Genomic DNA, 14,494 nt, shown 5'->3' on the forward strand with positions numbered 1-14,494 from the left:
CTGGTTCATGCGGTAGCCATCATTGTCATCTTTTGGACATTGTTCTTTAATTAAAAATGCATGGAAACACATCGCGTTGAGTTTCATGGGGAATTGCTCCACGCACAGATTCACCACTGACGCATTGAACTAGTAAAAAAAAAGCCGTTAAAAACAGGCACCAGTCACTTTAGGCTGATAAATGACGTGATTAGTCAATGTGGGATGAATGATCTTCAAGTCCTGATTCGGATTGGTCAACGTGGGATGAGTGAGTTTTAAGTCCTGATTCGGATTGGTCAATACTAGCTCATTAAAATTTGCTATCTTTGTGCAAGACAAAAGCTGGTGTTCTATGGAAGAAATTTGGCTAACTTTCTTTTCCTGGTGAGATTAGGTTTGAAGATATCTTTAGCCCACAGCTAAAATGCAACACAGGTGAAAAAAGTATGACTTAATTGAATTATGTAATAAAATGGAAACAGATTAGACAGTTGTGCATAAATGCCTTGCTTGTTTTCCGTCTTAAACTAACGATAAGTTGCGAAGGTCGAAGAGGTTTAATTTCGACTGTTGCGCATGCAACTGCAACTTCTTTTGCTCTGGAATCATTGTTGTTCAGATTTTTGCAATAAGTAGACAGGCTGGTTGTAAAACGTTTACATTTACTGTGTTTGGAAGGCGGTAGGAACTTCATATCATTTTAATTACTTTATTATTCCCGATATGATTAAGTGGATCTTCAGCAAGGAAGTAGACGCCACAAATGAGGTTGTAAACAAGCTCGTGCAATGTACTCAGATTGGTGTTGCGAATCTAACACACGGGGGTTAATGCAGCGGCTGATTTCTTCGACCAGTGTGGTAGGCCTAACACTGGCCTTTTGAGCTGATTTGTCGACATTCTATCTGCCTTGAGCAGAAGCACCCCCTCAACGGTTGAAAAGAGGCATGGTGGCGAGTGTTCATTTTGTCGGTAGCGATGCGACTCACGGTAACGCTGGCGTTCCATATAGTCGTTCGCAAACCAGCGATGTGCAGTTTCCATCAAAGGAGCCGCAGTCTGTTGCTGGGAAATTGCGCCCTCTCTTGGTCCAGCTCGGGGCTTATAGATCGAATGCTCCCTGCGTCACCGTTATAGAAGCCTTCTTGAAATACGAGGTCGAACAAGTGTTTGTTCCTCAGGGAAAACACCTATGTTAGTATGAATATAAAAGAGAATAACGGTGGCTATGTTGAAAAAAAAAGAAAGGAAAATCCAAACGCTTAACATTATTTTGGTCTGACCTTTAAAAGGTTGAACTTCTACGTGAAAATCGATTAAACTTGACTTTAAAGAGCAAATCCAAATCCATCAAAAGTACACTGAAATCACTATCCTTTCAGAATAGCAAGATTTTTTTTTAACATCAAATGTATTTCTCACTTCTGTTCCCTTCACAAAGTATACCAAAATATCTTTAAAAAGGCACTGAATTTTTGCAACAATTAAAAACATCATAACTGAACCCACAAAAAAACATTAATTGAAAACAATATATTGACTTGGGCGCACACATTTCTTGTGATAATAATTGTCGCGGACATAGAATTTTACAAACAGAATTAAAGGATAGAATTAGTTGTTTCATCTCAACATTTATAAACAGTCTGTTTCTAAGAATGACGATAATGTTTCAACATTTTGTAGGGTAACTTGTAAACATGCATGATTGAAATACGGGCGAGTGATGGTTTGGTGCCAAGGCACCTGTTGATCCAGCTTCAAACATTTAAGAGCACAAAGGAATCCAGACTTGACCTTTGGCTGGTGGTAAACCAGTGAAGTTATATTTGGGATGTTGGTATGGCAACGCCTCATACACAAGCACCCCTGCAGGGTAAATATTTTGAGCGTTTCCTTGGCAACCGAGGGCTCATCCGCGGTTACTGTTTTAACTCGAAGGTTGATCCTGGAGAAATTTAATGCGATGGCCTAGCACGGTTTTATTTGATCAAGCATGACTATTTATTATATAAGGATTGAGGAGGGGTGGGGGAATGTGTAGGGGAAGAAGGCGTTGGCCTATGTAGTTAATCTCATTCAAGTGTAAAGTAGTAAGATATATGCAGTCACTGTAACGTGAGCCCTGCATTGTAGCGGGCAGACCCTCACTGCCTACGAAACCTCCAACTCCAGACTAATTTTTATACCGTTCCAAGGGTAAGGTTAAATCTACTCAAAGTTGCTGCTATAGTTTTGAATTTGTTGTGCTCAGTGTTTAATTCCCGGAATAGGCTTCCTCACAGGCTAAGCCAGGGGGATGCACATGCATTGCACGTTTTCCAGTTCACCAAATGTCTATCCGTTTGAGATTATCTCAGCGTAAGAGATGTGCGGGGCTTTTTCAACTGCAAAAAATGAGAGAAAAAAGGGAACTCTAGTGTTCCCTTTCGTTGGAAATGTGATCCAGCTGTGATGAACTAATCCTCGTTCCTGTTTTGAAATGAAATTGTGCACGAAGTCCATCAGCTGTATACTAGTTTTCGCATTTAAAAAATATTGTTGTAACTCCCTTTGTTAATTTTGTTGCTGTATAAATCTCTTCTCTGATGAATAATGTTGATCTTTTTTATACGTCACGAATTTTACATCATTCAATTAAATGTTGGTCTTCTTCGCTCCTGATTAGTATACATCATCTGTTATATGTCTTTCTAAAAATTTCATCGAAGCCTTTTAAAATTAAAGGATTTTTAACATGGATTGTTGGCATGCTTGTGAATAAAGATTTCCTTGACTTTATGTGAATGTGTTTTCATGATGTTGCTTGGATTTTTATTGCATTGGGTATTTCTCTTAAAGGGCCGGCCCACCCTGTTGAAATAGGAACTTAAGAGTACCATTCGCCGCTGGATTTGGCTGTCCAAACTCCTACCTTTAAAACCCCAGTGATTGGAACGCTGCAGCTGGTGAGAAGTCTGAAGTCCTTGGCAACGGGTACTGTTTGGGTGTTATTTTGGAAACGACTTGACACCCAATGCCACCGTAGCGTGGCTGATACGGCGGCAAGCCACGCGAAGTAACCCAACACCGTTGTCTCTGTTGAAGGACGCATAAGAATGTCGCCCAAACGGGTGGAAACCAGAGCCCAGTGGCCAACGGGCACTTTGAAGGGTTAGACGTATTTCAAAAATATTCTACTTGCATATTGTGTGAAGCACGTACTGCCGTTACGAACCGCTTCAAAGCGGAAAGACTGTAAATGTCAACACCAGTAAAAATTTCCCGAAGGAAACTCGTCTTAGCGAATTGTATCCAACTTGATTGAAGTGTATGTATTTGTTGGTGGCAGCGAAAGCAATAGAAATTTCCACGTTCGTCGCAGACTTGAAGAAGTCTAGGCGGAGAGCTAGACTCCAAGAACGCTGCTTTCTTGGGCTACCTTTGGCTGGCGACATCTCCGTGCCCTGCGATTCATTCATTCGTCAGCTCAGCAGCATTTCTGCACGTGCATTTACGGATGTTTACTTTTTGCCTTGCATAAGTCTTTTGTGGAGAGATTTCAAATGATTTCACCAATCAGCACAGTCAGGACTGTTTTCTACGAAAGAAGTGGTGCGGTTTAGGCGTGATTAACGCCTGGCAACACAACGCTTGGTGAGCGGGAAATATCTGAAAACGGAAGTAACGCTCGTCGCGATCGACTGCGATAGCATTGGAACGCGACTCGCGATCGGTGTTATGTTGGATCGTGATCTTGGGTGATTTTCGTGCACTCTTGCCCTTTCTGCATGTGCGTTGAGAATCGTTGAGCAGAGCATCGGAGGGAGTACTGTCAACTGGGTTGAGGCTTAGACTTCTCTCCGGCAAGTTGTCGAAACGTCGTCAAGTGATCCATCTTGGGAAGTAGGCCCATTCAGTTGCAGTGTTAATTAATGGCTTGTTCTTCAGTTGAAAAACGAGAACACACCATGCGAGTACAGTATCAGTGAGTACAGCGCCTCGTTCCCTCAGTGTGGAGCTGTAAACTTGCGGTGCCGGGCTTAATTAGTACCAGTAACTCCGAGAGGAGGTTCAAAACCATAAACATCTGTGCAATCGGACGCCTGAAAAGTTTCACTCGTTCAGTTTATCGCGTGGAATTAGTGAGCCGGTCCGTCGCAACCAGGGAAGAAGATGATACCGGGAAGAAGTGAGAGATCGTGGCTGTGCGTTGTTGCTGTCGTGTTGGTCCTTCTCCAGCTTACTCGGCATGTTCACTCCCAGAGCTCGTCCCCGTCCTCGACAACGCCAAGCCCTGCCTCTTCCGCCGGCGCATCCGTACCGCCTGGCACGGCTAGCGCTAGCGGGACCGTTGCTAGTGCTATTTCCGCCGCGGCACCGTCAAGTGCAGGTGACAACTCGACAGATACGCCTGCGATGGCTGGTACCAATGAAACAAGTAAGGGTGCAGTTCAAGGAACAAGAAGAGCAACGTGGATAACGGACTTTAATACGGGCGATTCACAATAGTGCGCCACCAAGAGTTTGCAACACGTTGTCCAATCATAACGCGCGAAATTTGTCGACCCTTTCCAAACGCGCATTGGGTCGACAAATTTCGTGCATTGTTATTGGCCAATGCGTGGCAAACTCTTGGTGGCGCACTATTGTGAAACGGCTGTATTCAAAACGCGTTGGTCCAATCGACTGGTTTCTCTGTACACCTCTTTAGTTTTAGTTGTGCGTTCTACATTTTCCACAAAAGTCCCAAGTTTGAATACTTCTCTCCATTTTTAAATTTTCTTGATCAAAATAATAACTTATACTTGTTCACAACCGAGAGAACCGTGCAATTTTATGAATTTCGAATCGCATGTATGAGACCAAAAAAGTCCCCGGTCTCTGGTCAGGGGCTGTGTGTGGTGCTTTGACGCGGATTATTTTTGCCCACATCTAAAACACGTTAGAATTACGCCGTAACATGACTCCAGTTTATCAAGCAAGATTGGCAGCTTTTGGACATCGTATTTTACCAACAAATAACTTTTTATCGACGCGCAGGTCCGCGGTGACGCGCGCACTGACCAGAAACCGGAGATTTTTTTGGCCTATATTCCTAATTGTTCCGCCCACGTCTTAAAGAAGTGCAGAGATAAAGCGGGTGAGGAAATGAGTTTTATTCTGTTTCAGAAGTAGCACGGCATATAAGTATTACACAGGCAGCAAACACAATTGGGCGCTGACAGTCCGCTTCAGGCCTGCTGGGATTTGAGCTTGGGCTGTAATGCCTCAGAAATGTGACAGTTTTCCGTCCCGGATATTTTGCTCTTCGAAGGAGAATTGTGATCTTGAAAACGAATGTAGCATAAAAGGGTGCATTTCTGTTCTCCTCCCACAGCCAATACGGCCATGCCAGCAGCGACCGGTAACACCACTGCGACAGGGCTCACCAGCACCCAGAAAACCATCATTATCGCCGCCTGTGCAGGCGGTGGAGGAATCCTGATTATCGTCCTCACCGCTGGCCTCGTCTACTGTAAAGTCAAGGCGAACAAGCGCCGGAGAGTGCAGGGGACCACGGTTGGACCCCCGGCCGACGCTGCTGCGGCCGACTTGAGCGACCGTGGCCGATAGGCCTTGGACCCTTGAGAACAATGCACGGGGGGGGTGAGATTGAAATCTTGTGTTTTGTCCATTTTTGGGTCATGTCGTTCGGTTTTGAATTATTTAAAGAGATTGTGATTGGTCAACGCGTTGCAAACTTTTGGAGGCGCACTGTTGTGAATCATCCATATTCAAAAGAGAAAAAAAACCTACAATAAAACCCCGAAGAAATGATTTAGAAGATGATTTTAGGGAGACAAGGTAATTGACCGTTTGTTTTGGGTCGGATTGCATGGAAACTTACAGTCATAAGAAGAGGCGTTCCCCGCAGTAATGAAAGGGTTTTTTTGGAGGGGGGTAGTTATGCTTATTGTCTCTTTTAACCCTTCAATGTACTTATGTTTTTTAAGACTGCAGAATGGACGAACTCGGTATTTCAAAAAAGGTAAGGTTTTTCGAGCAAATCAGCGCGTGAGTCGATACTGATAGGACCGACCTTGCGCACGTGTATTGCTGTTCTCAAGTGACCTCCGACGCGCTTCAATTTGGGCTTGCGCTTTTGGAATACCGGACTTGCTCACTGGGAGTTTTAGTTTCCTTTTAGTAGTTGTTTCATTGGTTGATGCACGTTCTTTATCAAATTTTGCTACCATTTAAAACAGTGTCGTAAATTTGTACAAAAACAAAACGCTGCCTGGTCATGGATAATTGAAAGGGGGTATGAAACCATGTGAACCTGGGGGCGCTGTTCGTGATACTGATGTAGAGTACATCCTTAACTTTACGCCAACAGCGAGTTAAAAGCTGTTTCTTTATGTTTTCCCGTTTTCAGTTCTAATGACTGGATTTTGTTGACTGGGAAGTTCGTTTTCTCTCCACGAAAAAGTGGGAAAGATTAAACAGCACCCCCAAAGTGGAAGAACACCCCCCAAAAAAGAAATTACCAAGGAGATACAGCCCCATCCCGGAAGATTTACGCCCGTTTTTAAGAGACCCGTAGAGTGGTCCTGTCCTCATGTTGCATATTGGTTTATTAGATATTTGTAGGTGTGGAGCTTGTTTTGTGTTGTTTTTATAGAAAGACTGCGTGATTGCGTTTTGATTGACTATTTTTAATGACGAAGTTGAGAATAAAAAGCATTTGTGATCAAGACAACTATACGTTTCGTAAGTGTGACGTCACTTCAGCTTAAACCACGCCCACTGCACACATGCACGGCACATAGGGATACATGCATTGATCAATGTTTACGTGGAACCGTGGAACTGGAAGTTAACGCGCAACTTCAGCGATTGTCCAATGAGAACCTGCAAATCGTGGCGCGTCCGCCTTAGTGACGAAGTCACTTACAAACCGGATGCTTATATACACAGCCAGAGGCGTAGGATTTTTGGGCCGTTTTCCAATACTCAACTTCGTCTCCGTCTCAGGCTTCGTTCCCAAATCCAATCCTCGATTGTGGGCCTGAAGCCTTTAAATTAAATTGTACTACTGTAACTTGTGGTTCTCTTGCATCTTATTTGATGTTTTGTGGCACTTATTACTGGGCCTACAACTTCAAAGTCAGCTAGTTAAAAAACGGTTGAAGCCTGAGACGGAGCCAATGTTGAATATTGGAAAACGGCCTTGGGCCCGTGAGCAGACAGTCAAATTTTCAGAGTGCATGCCTACGAAAGGGCAAAAGTATAACAATGGCAATGGTCGTACCGGGTGGGGGAGCTCTTCTCTCCCCGGAAAAATGAACAAGCGAAAAGAAAGGAAAGGCGAACGATAGGGAAAAAAATTGGAAATTGACACTCTACCACCGCCGTCAGTAATTTGTCAATCCGCTACTTTGTACCCACTGGACAAAAGCGAAGCCTGCGTTTGTTACATGCATGCACGAGTAGCTGGCACTATGTTATGTGCACGCGTGACGGAGGACATGTAGTGGATGTGATCGATGCGTAGCCTACTTCTCAATGTAATAATACAGCCGTTTCACAATAGGGCGCCTCCAAGAGTTTGCAACGCGTTGGCCGATCACAACGCTCGAAATTTGTCGACCCTTTCTAAACGCGCATTGGGTCGACAACTTTCGCGCATTGTGATTGGCCGACGCGTTGCAAACTCTTGGTGGCGCAACTCTATGGATTTCGGGGATAAGGTCTGACCGACGCCTGTAGGCCTACATTGTGCCTCTCTCGCGTGCCCAGTAGATTTTAGACGATCGACCTCCAAGCCTGATCTGAAATCACCCGACCGAACCGAAGGGTTTCTCACATCGCTGCTGCGCTCAAGGCTGGCGCGTATCAAAGTTTCGTGAGAACAGTCCCCAAGGTATACGACAAGACTCTACTCCGAGGGCACAAGAATTACAACCAGAGGGGCTCTAGTTTGCTACCGTTCATTTTTTCTTTCCTCTAAAAGGCAGTAAATAATATAAATGAGCCATCGAGACAAAAAGACCCAAGTTTTCTTTTTCTGGCAGGGAGGATTTTAGACACTGAATGTTGAGACGAGGATCGTTCAGTCAACACTCTATGCACTCTGTACATACTTTGAACCCCTAGCAATTCGTTTCCCAGTGGAATTTGAAACTCGGTGTCATATTATATTCTGTACCCCTTTAAGTCTCTCTTCCTCATTATGGGCTTCCAGCCTCAAATAGATGAGGTTTGGATGGCTACCATCTTGCAGACCAGAGCTTTTGTTCCACGGGTATGCACAAAGGAGGTTTCCCTGTGGAACAAAAGAACTGCCCTCACGAAAATCCTCTGTACACATGACAGAGCATACTCAATGTGCAAGTCATGCGCACTACGCAGACAGTAAGTCCAATGTTCACGAGAGTCCAAATTTCACACAGCACTAGCTCCGTAACAGCGACCTCAGTTGCGAGTACCTGGAGGCAAGAGCTGAGGTAATGTGACAAATGCCCAGGTCAGGCCGTCAGCTACATGGGGTTGAATACGGGGTGGGGCAGTGAAATGGTTACAGCAAGATAAAAAAAATCCAGAATACCGGACTTGCATTTTGACACTTCCAATTAGGCCACCAACTCGCCACAAGGATTTCAACACATAATTGTTTTTATTAAGTGAGGTGCATTCAGTTTATCCTCAATACGTTCATTCAAAACAACGCTACACATTCGTCATTTTTAGGTTCGCTTCGGCAAAAATAGTAACTCCATTGCCAAGTCGCTTTCAAGTTAATATGACTTCAGAAATCAATAATGACTGACAAAAGGTGACGAGTGAGTTATTTGGGAATGTTCCAACTGAAAAAAGGTAATATCAAACTATTTTCAACAATAGAAATTACACAAGGCTAATTGGTCTTTCCGGAATGGGGTATAGTGAGGTTTTCAAATTACTGAAACATTTCAGGGAACCCTTAAAACGGGAGACAAATCGAAAACAAAAAGCAATAATATAACGCCCGTGATTCAAAACCTCAACTTGGCAAAAAAAGTCGAAGTTAATGACATGGGACCTTTAATCAACTGCATTTGTTTCATCATAATGTAGAAATAAGCACAGTTCAGAACCAATATTCCAAGACGAATGTGTATCGTTGTTTTTTGTGTGATCACTGACTCTACACATACATGTGCAAGAAAGCATATGACAGGTGAATTAACGTATCGATGTTTAAATGGAATTCTGAGGAAAATCGGCAGACTTTCCAAGACATTTCAAGTGTTTTTGCTGAGGTTTTGTCTCACGTTAAGCCTCAAAATAATCTTGAACCTGAAGAAAATGTACATGAGTAAAATTCAAAGTATAGAAATATGACTTCCATGAAGTTCCAACCGCATTATCATTGCAAGATTCCTGGAAGGTAAGGTCCAAAAGGTTTCCAATGAACAACACAGACTTAATCAGAACAGTGAGCCTGCAAGCTTTCAAGAGTGTTACACCTGACCAACTTTTGGAAAATAAAATGACTTTAACCGTGGGCGGTGCTGACATATTTACTTTTCTGTCAGTGAAACAACTCGACCACACCTGCAATGACAAAGGAACTGTACATGTAAATGAATGAGATGGGATGACGTCGTGACATAATCCCATGAAACCACTGGTGACTGGCTGATCGTTTCGTGTGCGCAACAAGTGTCAACGGTTATCAGCCGATCACAGGGCCCTACTGAAATGAACGAAGCAACTCATCTGGCCCGGATGTCAAGCACAATTAACTAGCACAAGAAGGTTATACACCAATTACATGCAAATAAATTATAGATGAATAAACTTCGTTAAAATTTTCTAACCAAAAATATACGTTCAAGAATAAACCTTTTCAAGATTAAGTAGTTTACAATATTTACACCACATCATTGCTTCGAAAATTCACAGAATTGGTGCTGCTGTGCTGGAATCGTGTGCTTCATTTTCTCTGCAGCCATTTATACCTGAATGTATGGTCCACTTTTTCAGAAAAGTGCCATCTCCTGTTCTAATATTTCTCTTGCATATGCCATTTCGCTCGTCCCCCTCAGCCTTTGCAGCGCGCTGGGAGGGGCAAATGCCAACCTCGTTCTCATGGGAACGATCCTGCCGCGCCATGTTGGTTTCCAACATGTCTTGCCCGCTCTAACCCCTGGTACTGTATAATTTAAATATCCTACCAAATGTACCTTTTTGGGTGCGTTGCGTACACGATGCGTTCATGCGTTTCACTTTCACACCCCAAAAATACACTCCGTTGCGTTCGGCCGTCAAAATTGACGGATACGCAACGCTTGGCGCGTGTTGACGCGCATATGGAAAGGCGTCTTTATTGTTCAAAATTTAATGAACTCTGTCCCGTGAGTGCTCCACGAAAATTACGTCATTCATTTGTCCTTCCCAGCGCCCGGGGGTGAGGCAGGGATGTCATGAACTTGACCAGGACAAAGGCTAAAAAGAAACAGTCTCGGCTCAAGTCACAACCTAGTCAAACTGTGAAATGAACTCTGATCATTTTTTTTTTAATTTAAGACGAACGCACGTCTTTTCTGTCACATTTTGAAGAAAGCTTTTCTGCCAAACGTTTTGTCCGCTGTGAACCACCTGTCAACTGACACGGGGCCCAACTTTTTAACACCATTATTTTGACTAACGACTGAAGCGTGACTGACCGGAATTAGGCTACAGACGAGAATGTGACAGCAGAGAAAATGTCGCACGATTTCACTACGTCGGGGATAGTTTTGACCCGTTTCTACCGAAGAAAATACATGAAGCCTATTTTATTCTCAAAGCCTCCACGTAACTATTTAAAGCACAACCATTCAAGTGGCATGCAGTGTGACAGAAAAACACCATTTATCCACACTTTTCGTATAATATAGTAATTTGCCGTATTTACCATTGCGTCAGGGTACAGACGCTCATCCTATCTTAAATAATGGTTTCGTTAGAATTAAAGTGTGTAATTGATTAACCATTACGTGACTACTTGCAGTAATGGTGAGTGCCAACTATTTTGTTCAACTGAGGATGCATGACTTGTTTTTCACGCAACCAACTCAATTACTTGAGATTTTGTAAGGCGTCGCAAAGTGATGCGGTCATTAACATTTCCGCGGCATTAAATAGCAGGCGACTGTGAACAAACAAATCAATTAATGTAGAAACTGACCCAGTTTGGCCCTTCTCGACTTCCCTCCCAGACAGCTAATGTCCACAACGATACAGTGTCGTGAACATCTGTTCTCGATCCATGCAGCTACCCTTTCGTTCAACTTCGTTCTCAGAGGTCAAACACCACCAATATCCTCGAAAACCGTTCCAAATGTTTTACACTCTGGGTATGAACCAATACATCCAATCACTGGCTCCGACATTATGAATATATTTTTTCTTTTCATCCAATGAGTAACTGCATTAAGTAAAGTGCGTACAACCCGTCACACGCTTTCATAAAAATCGAACGATCGATTACTCCAGCTTCCAATCACTGACATTGACACACAAAATGTCAAATTCAATCTCAACATCCCTTTCAGTCGATACTTTCGTCTCAAGATACGTTCTCAAAGTTTGCACAACAGTGCCATCGGTATCGTAAAAACAGGTAGGCCTACATGAACTACTATTTTTTCAACAATTACTTTACTTTTCGTGAAATGTTTTTGTAAGATGATTAATCGAAAATGATAAAAATTCGCTGGCCGCAAAAAGCACCACAGGCACTCAGAAGATGGACGTACGTATTTCAGTGGTGTACGCCTCAACTACTATGCGCTTATTGCTTTGTTACAATGAGAAATGCACAAGTGTGAATGTGCAGTATGCATATAGCACAATACAACATGCAGATACATGCACACGAACACATGGCTGAAAATTAAGGGTGGATCTGAACCAAATTTCGGGGAGGGGGTGTGTTTTGGGGGACCACAAACTCTGGAACCCTTTTATGTAATCTTATATGGCCCTCTAGGGGCTGAAGCTTAATCTAGGTGCTTTTTGTGCGCTTTCTTCCATTATTTTTCAAGAAACATACTTTTTGCTCGCTGCTTTTTTGGGGGAGGGGGTTAGAGTTTTTTAAGATTTATTTCCAATCGAAAGAGGCCGACTTTTTTTTTCTTCGGCTTATCCTTGTTGTTGTCGCCTAACTCCTATTCATTTTATCTAGTTTTGAGTCTTTACTGACAGAGGTTAGAAGTTAAAACCGCCCATCCCCCCAAAAAAGTCAAAATATTTTGCTTAAAAAATAATGTCAATAAAAAAATATAATAAACATGTCTCGAATGGAAATAAACGTAATGAAAAATAACAGCATTTATACAAATAACCGATGTATAACTTATAATACATGGGGTTAAAATAAAAGAAAAGATCCTTTTCGGTGGATGTTTGTTTTGAAAGTGACTATACGTATTATAAAAAGTGAAAAAGGGTGCAGGAAGGTGCACTTAAAAGGCAGAAATTCTGCCAAATACTCCATGGAGCAAAAGGATCACAAAAGTTAACTACACCTACTACAAGCTGCCCATCGTCTGCCCAAAGGTGTACATGGAAAAAGGGTAAGACTGAGAAGTATGGCATTGTGGATATTAGAGAGAACATTTCGAACAAGGGGGTGGGGGGAGGATTGCATCACTAGATCAGCGTGCATTTAAGCGACTCAGTTTAACCTCTCTGCAAAACAACATGGCTGAAGAACTCAATTTTTTTCTGTTGAGAGGCCTTACCATTTCATAGGATTATTTCACTGCCCTTAATTTGTCACTTCCAAAAAAAAATTGAGGCATTTTAAACTCAATACTGAAACATTCAAAGAGACTCTTTTCTTTGTTCACATTGGAAAAGAATATCACCGGGAAAGTGCATTGTTAAGATGGGATGTGGGATTTTAGGAATTCACAGTGTGATTTTTCATTGTTTCTTGCCCAGGCAGGCACTCACGGTCACATGTCAATACTTTCCTTGCTACAAACTGCTCAGAGACATTTTGCGAGGAAGGAAAATAGAAATTCTGGTTACATGTGGAAAATCTTTTCACAATTTTTGACTGGTTTTTATCCTTAAAGTTTGGTACTGTCTTTATGCGCACTTGCGCACCAGATATAGAAAGAACAGTGAGAATGTATCGTCGCAGCTGTAGGGAAAGTACCACGGGAAGTAACCTGTACTAGAGAATGCACTCTCGGCATATCAGACTTCACGGCCGTGCAGTCTTTTCCAGTTTTAGGTTTGTTTTGCCAACAGATGAGTCGTCATCGTTTTAAGAAAACGCTTTTGAGCAAAGGATGAGCAACTAATCACAACAATATTCATTTGTAGCCACACAGTAACACTGCACATTGATCAACTCTAAACCATTGAAAAACACGTAATAATTTGAACTTCGACAATTTATCTCCACTAAAACTTTCGTAAAATTCGACGGTGTTCAAATGCTTCTTCGTGTGCTTTTTTTGTTCTTAGTTGCTCTGAAAGGGGGGTGGTTAAAGGGAACTTTTGGGATCAATAAATTGAACTATTTCTACATGAGCAAAGGATTTCAATTCAATCTATACGTTCTCTTTTAAAACTGAGGCTTTTTTTTGATGTAGGGACAAAGTTAGTTTTCCAGCTTCTAGGGAACTAAACTGACGTTCGGTGAAAGCCATATTTCATTTTCATATTTTGAATCATTAATTTTGACTCCACATTTGGTTTTTACATGTCTCAATTTATGCCAAGTAAACGTCTATCATGATTTTGATTGCCTTCTAATTAACTTTGGGAGACAAAATTTCATCCATAGGTCTTACCTTAAGAAAACTATGTTTATATTTTTGTGTTAACCAGATAATTCTAACAAACTCTATTTTGGAAATGATTGATACCATGGCTTACTTTCATACATAAGACTTGCTAATCAAGATTGTGCACCGACCAATCAATCAACTAGATAACCAAGTTTATCCCCAAATCAAGTGGAACTAGTCTATTTGATCATGTTTGGTAGATTATGATAATCCAGCTTATCTTTTCACCAGTTATTAGTAAGTGAAGGGACAACTCATCTGGATTGAGGCTTACCAAGAGGACATGGTCACCAGATATTAATCCATGGTTGGACAAGACATTAATCATGTGGGTTACGACAATCTAGTTTTATACATTCCGATAATCCAGTTTCTCTTACTGGTACTTTGGTCAGTTCGGGGGACGTTCAGTCCTTGGGGTTTACTTTTTTGTTCTTGTTGACCTTGACGACCAGGAACACGATGAGGAGCACGATGACCAACAACGCCAGGACGCCCACGATGATTCCAACCACTGCTGCAACGGTCAGCCCTGGAGTGGGGAAAGAGGAAAACCCAAAGGCGGCTCGATGGTCAGTCACTGCCAGCCACAGGTGAATTCGCTACCCCCTCACAGTGGCAGCAGTGTAGAACAGTCCCAAACTGTTGTGCTGGGCTGGCCCAGTTGCAGCCGGCAACAGAATATTTCTTGACCTTCTACAAGTTTTTGCAACTTG

General features: G+C 42.5%; 2 protein-coding genes across 8 annotated transcripts in view; one reads left to right on the plus strand and one right to left on the minus strand.

Annotated features, from left to right (window-relative positions):
* Positions 1 to 3,330: 3,330 nt before the first annotated feature.
* Positions 3,331 to 6,706, plus strand: LOC110982418 (uncharacterized). 3 transcript variants are annotated; one of them, XM_022240794.2, is made up of 2 exons: positions 3,331 to 4,408; positions 5,342 to 6,706. In XM_022240794.2, the coding sequence occupies exons 1-2, from the start codon at positions 4,138 to 4,140 to the stop codon at positions 5,575 to 5,577; spliced, it is 507 nt and encodes a 168-aa protein (XP_022096486.2). In that variant the 5' UTR covers positions 3,331 to 4,137; the 3' UTR covers positions 5,578 to 6,706. The 3 variants fall into 3 exon arrangements, with proteins under 3 accessions (XP_022096486.2, XP_086987024.1, XP_022096487.2); XM_087130898.1 differs by having other exon boundaries at positions 3,349 to 4,354; XM_022240795.2 differs by having other exon boundaries at positions 3,361 to 4,402.
* Positions 6,707 to 8,601: 1,895 nt separating this feature from the next.
* Positions 8,602 to 14,494, minus strand: part of LOC110984050 (uncharacterized) — a 71,154-nt gene continuing 65,261 nt past the window's right edge. For all 5 annotated transcript variants that reach the window (XM_087130893.1, XM_087130891.1, XM_087130890.1 and 2 more), the window contains one exon: positions 8,602 to 14,310. In XM_087130893.1, the coding sequence (XP_086987019.1) occupies positions 14,186 to 14,310 (125 nt within the window). In that variant the 3' untranslated portion in view covers positions 8,602 to 14,185. The remainder of the gene's footprint in view (positions 14,311 to 14,494) is intronic.

This window comes from Acanthaster planci, linkage group LG21 (assembly GCF_054643075.1).
Source record: "Acanthaster planci isolate LZ-2023a linkage group LG21, COTS_SCS, whole genome shotgun sequence".
NCBI lineage: Eukaryota > Metazoa > Echinodermata > Asteroidea > Valvatida > Acanthasteridae > Acanthaster > Acanthaster planci.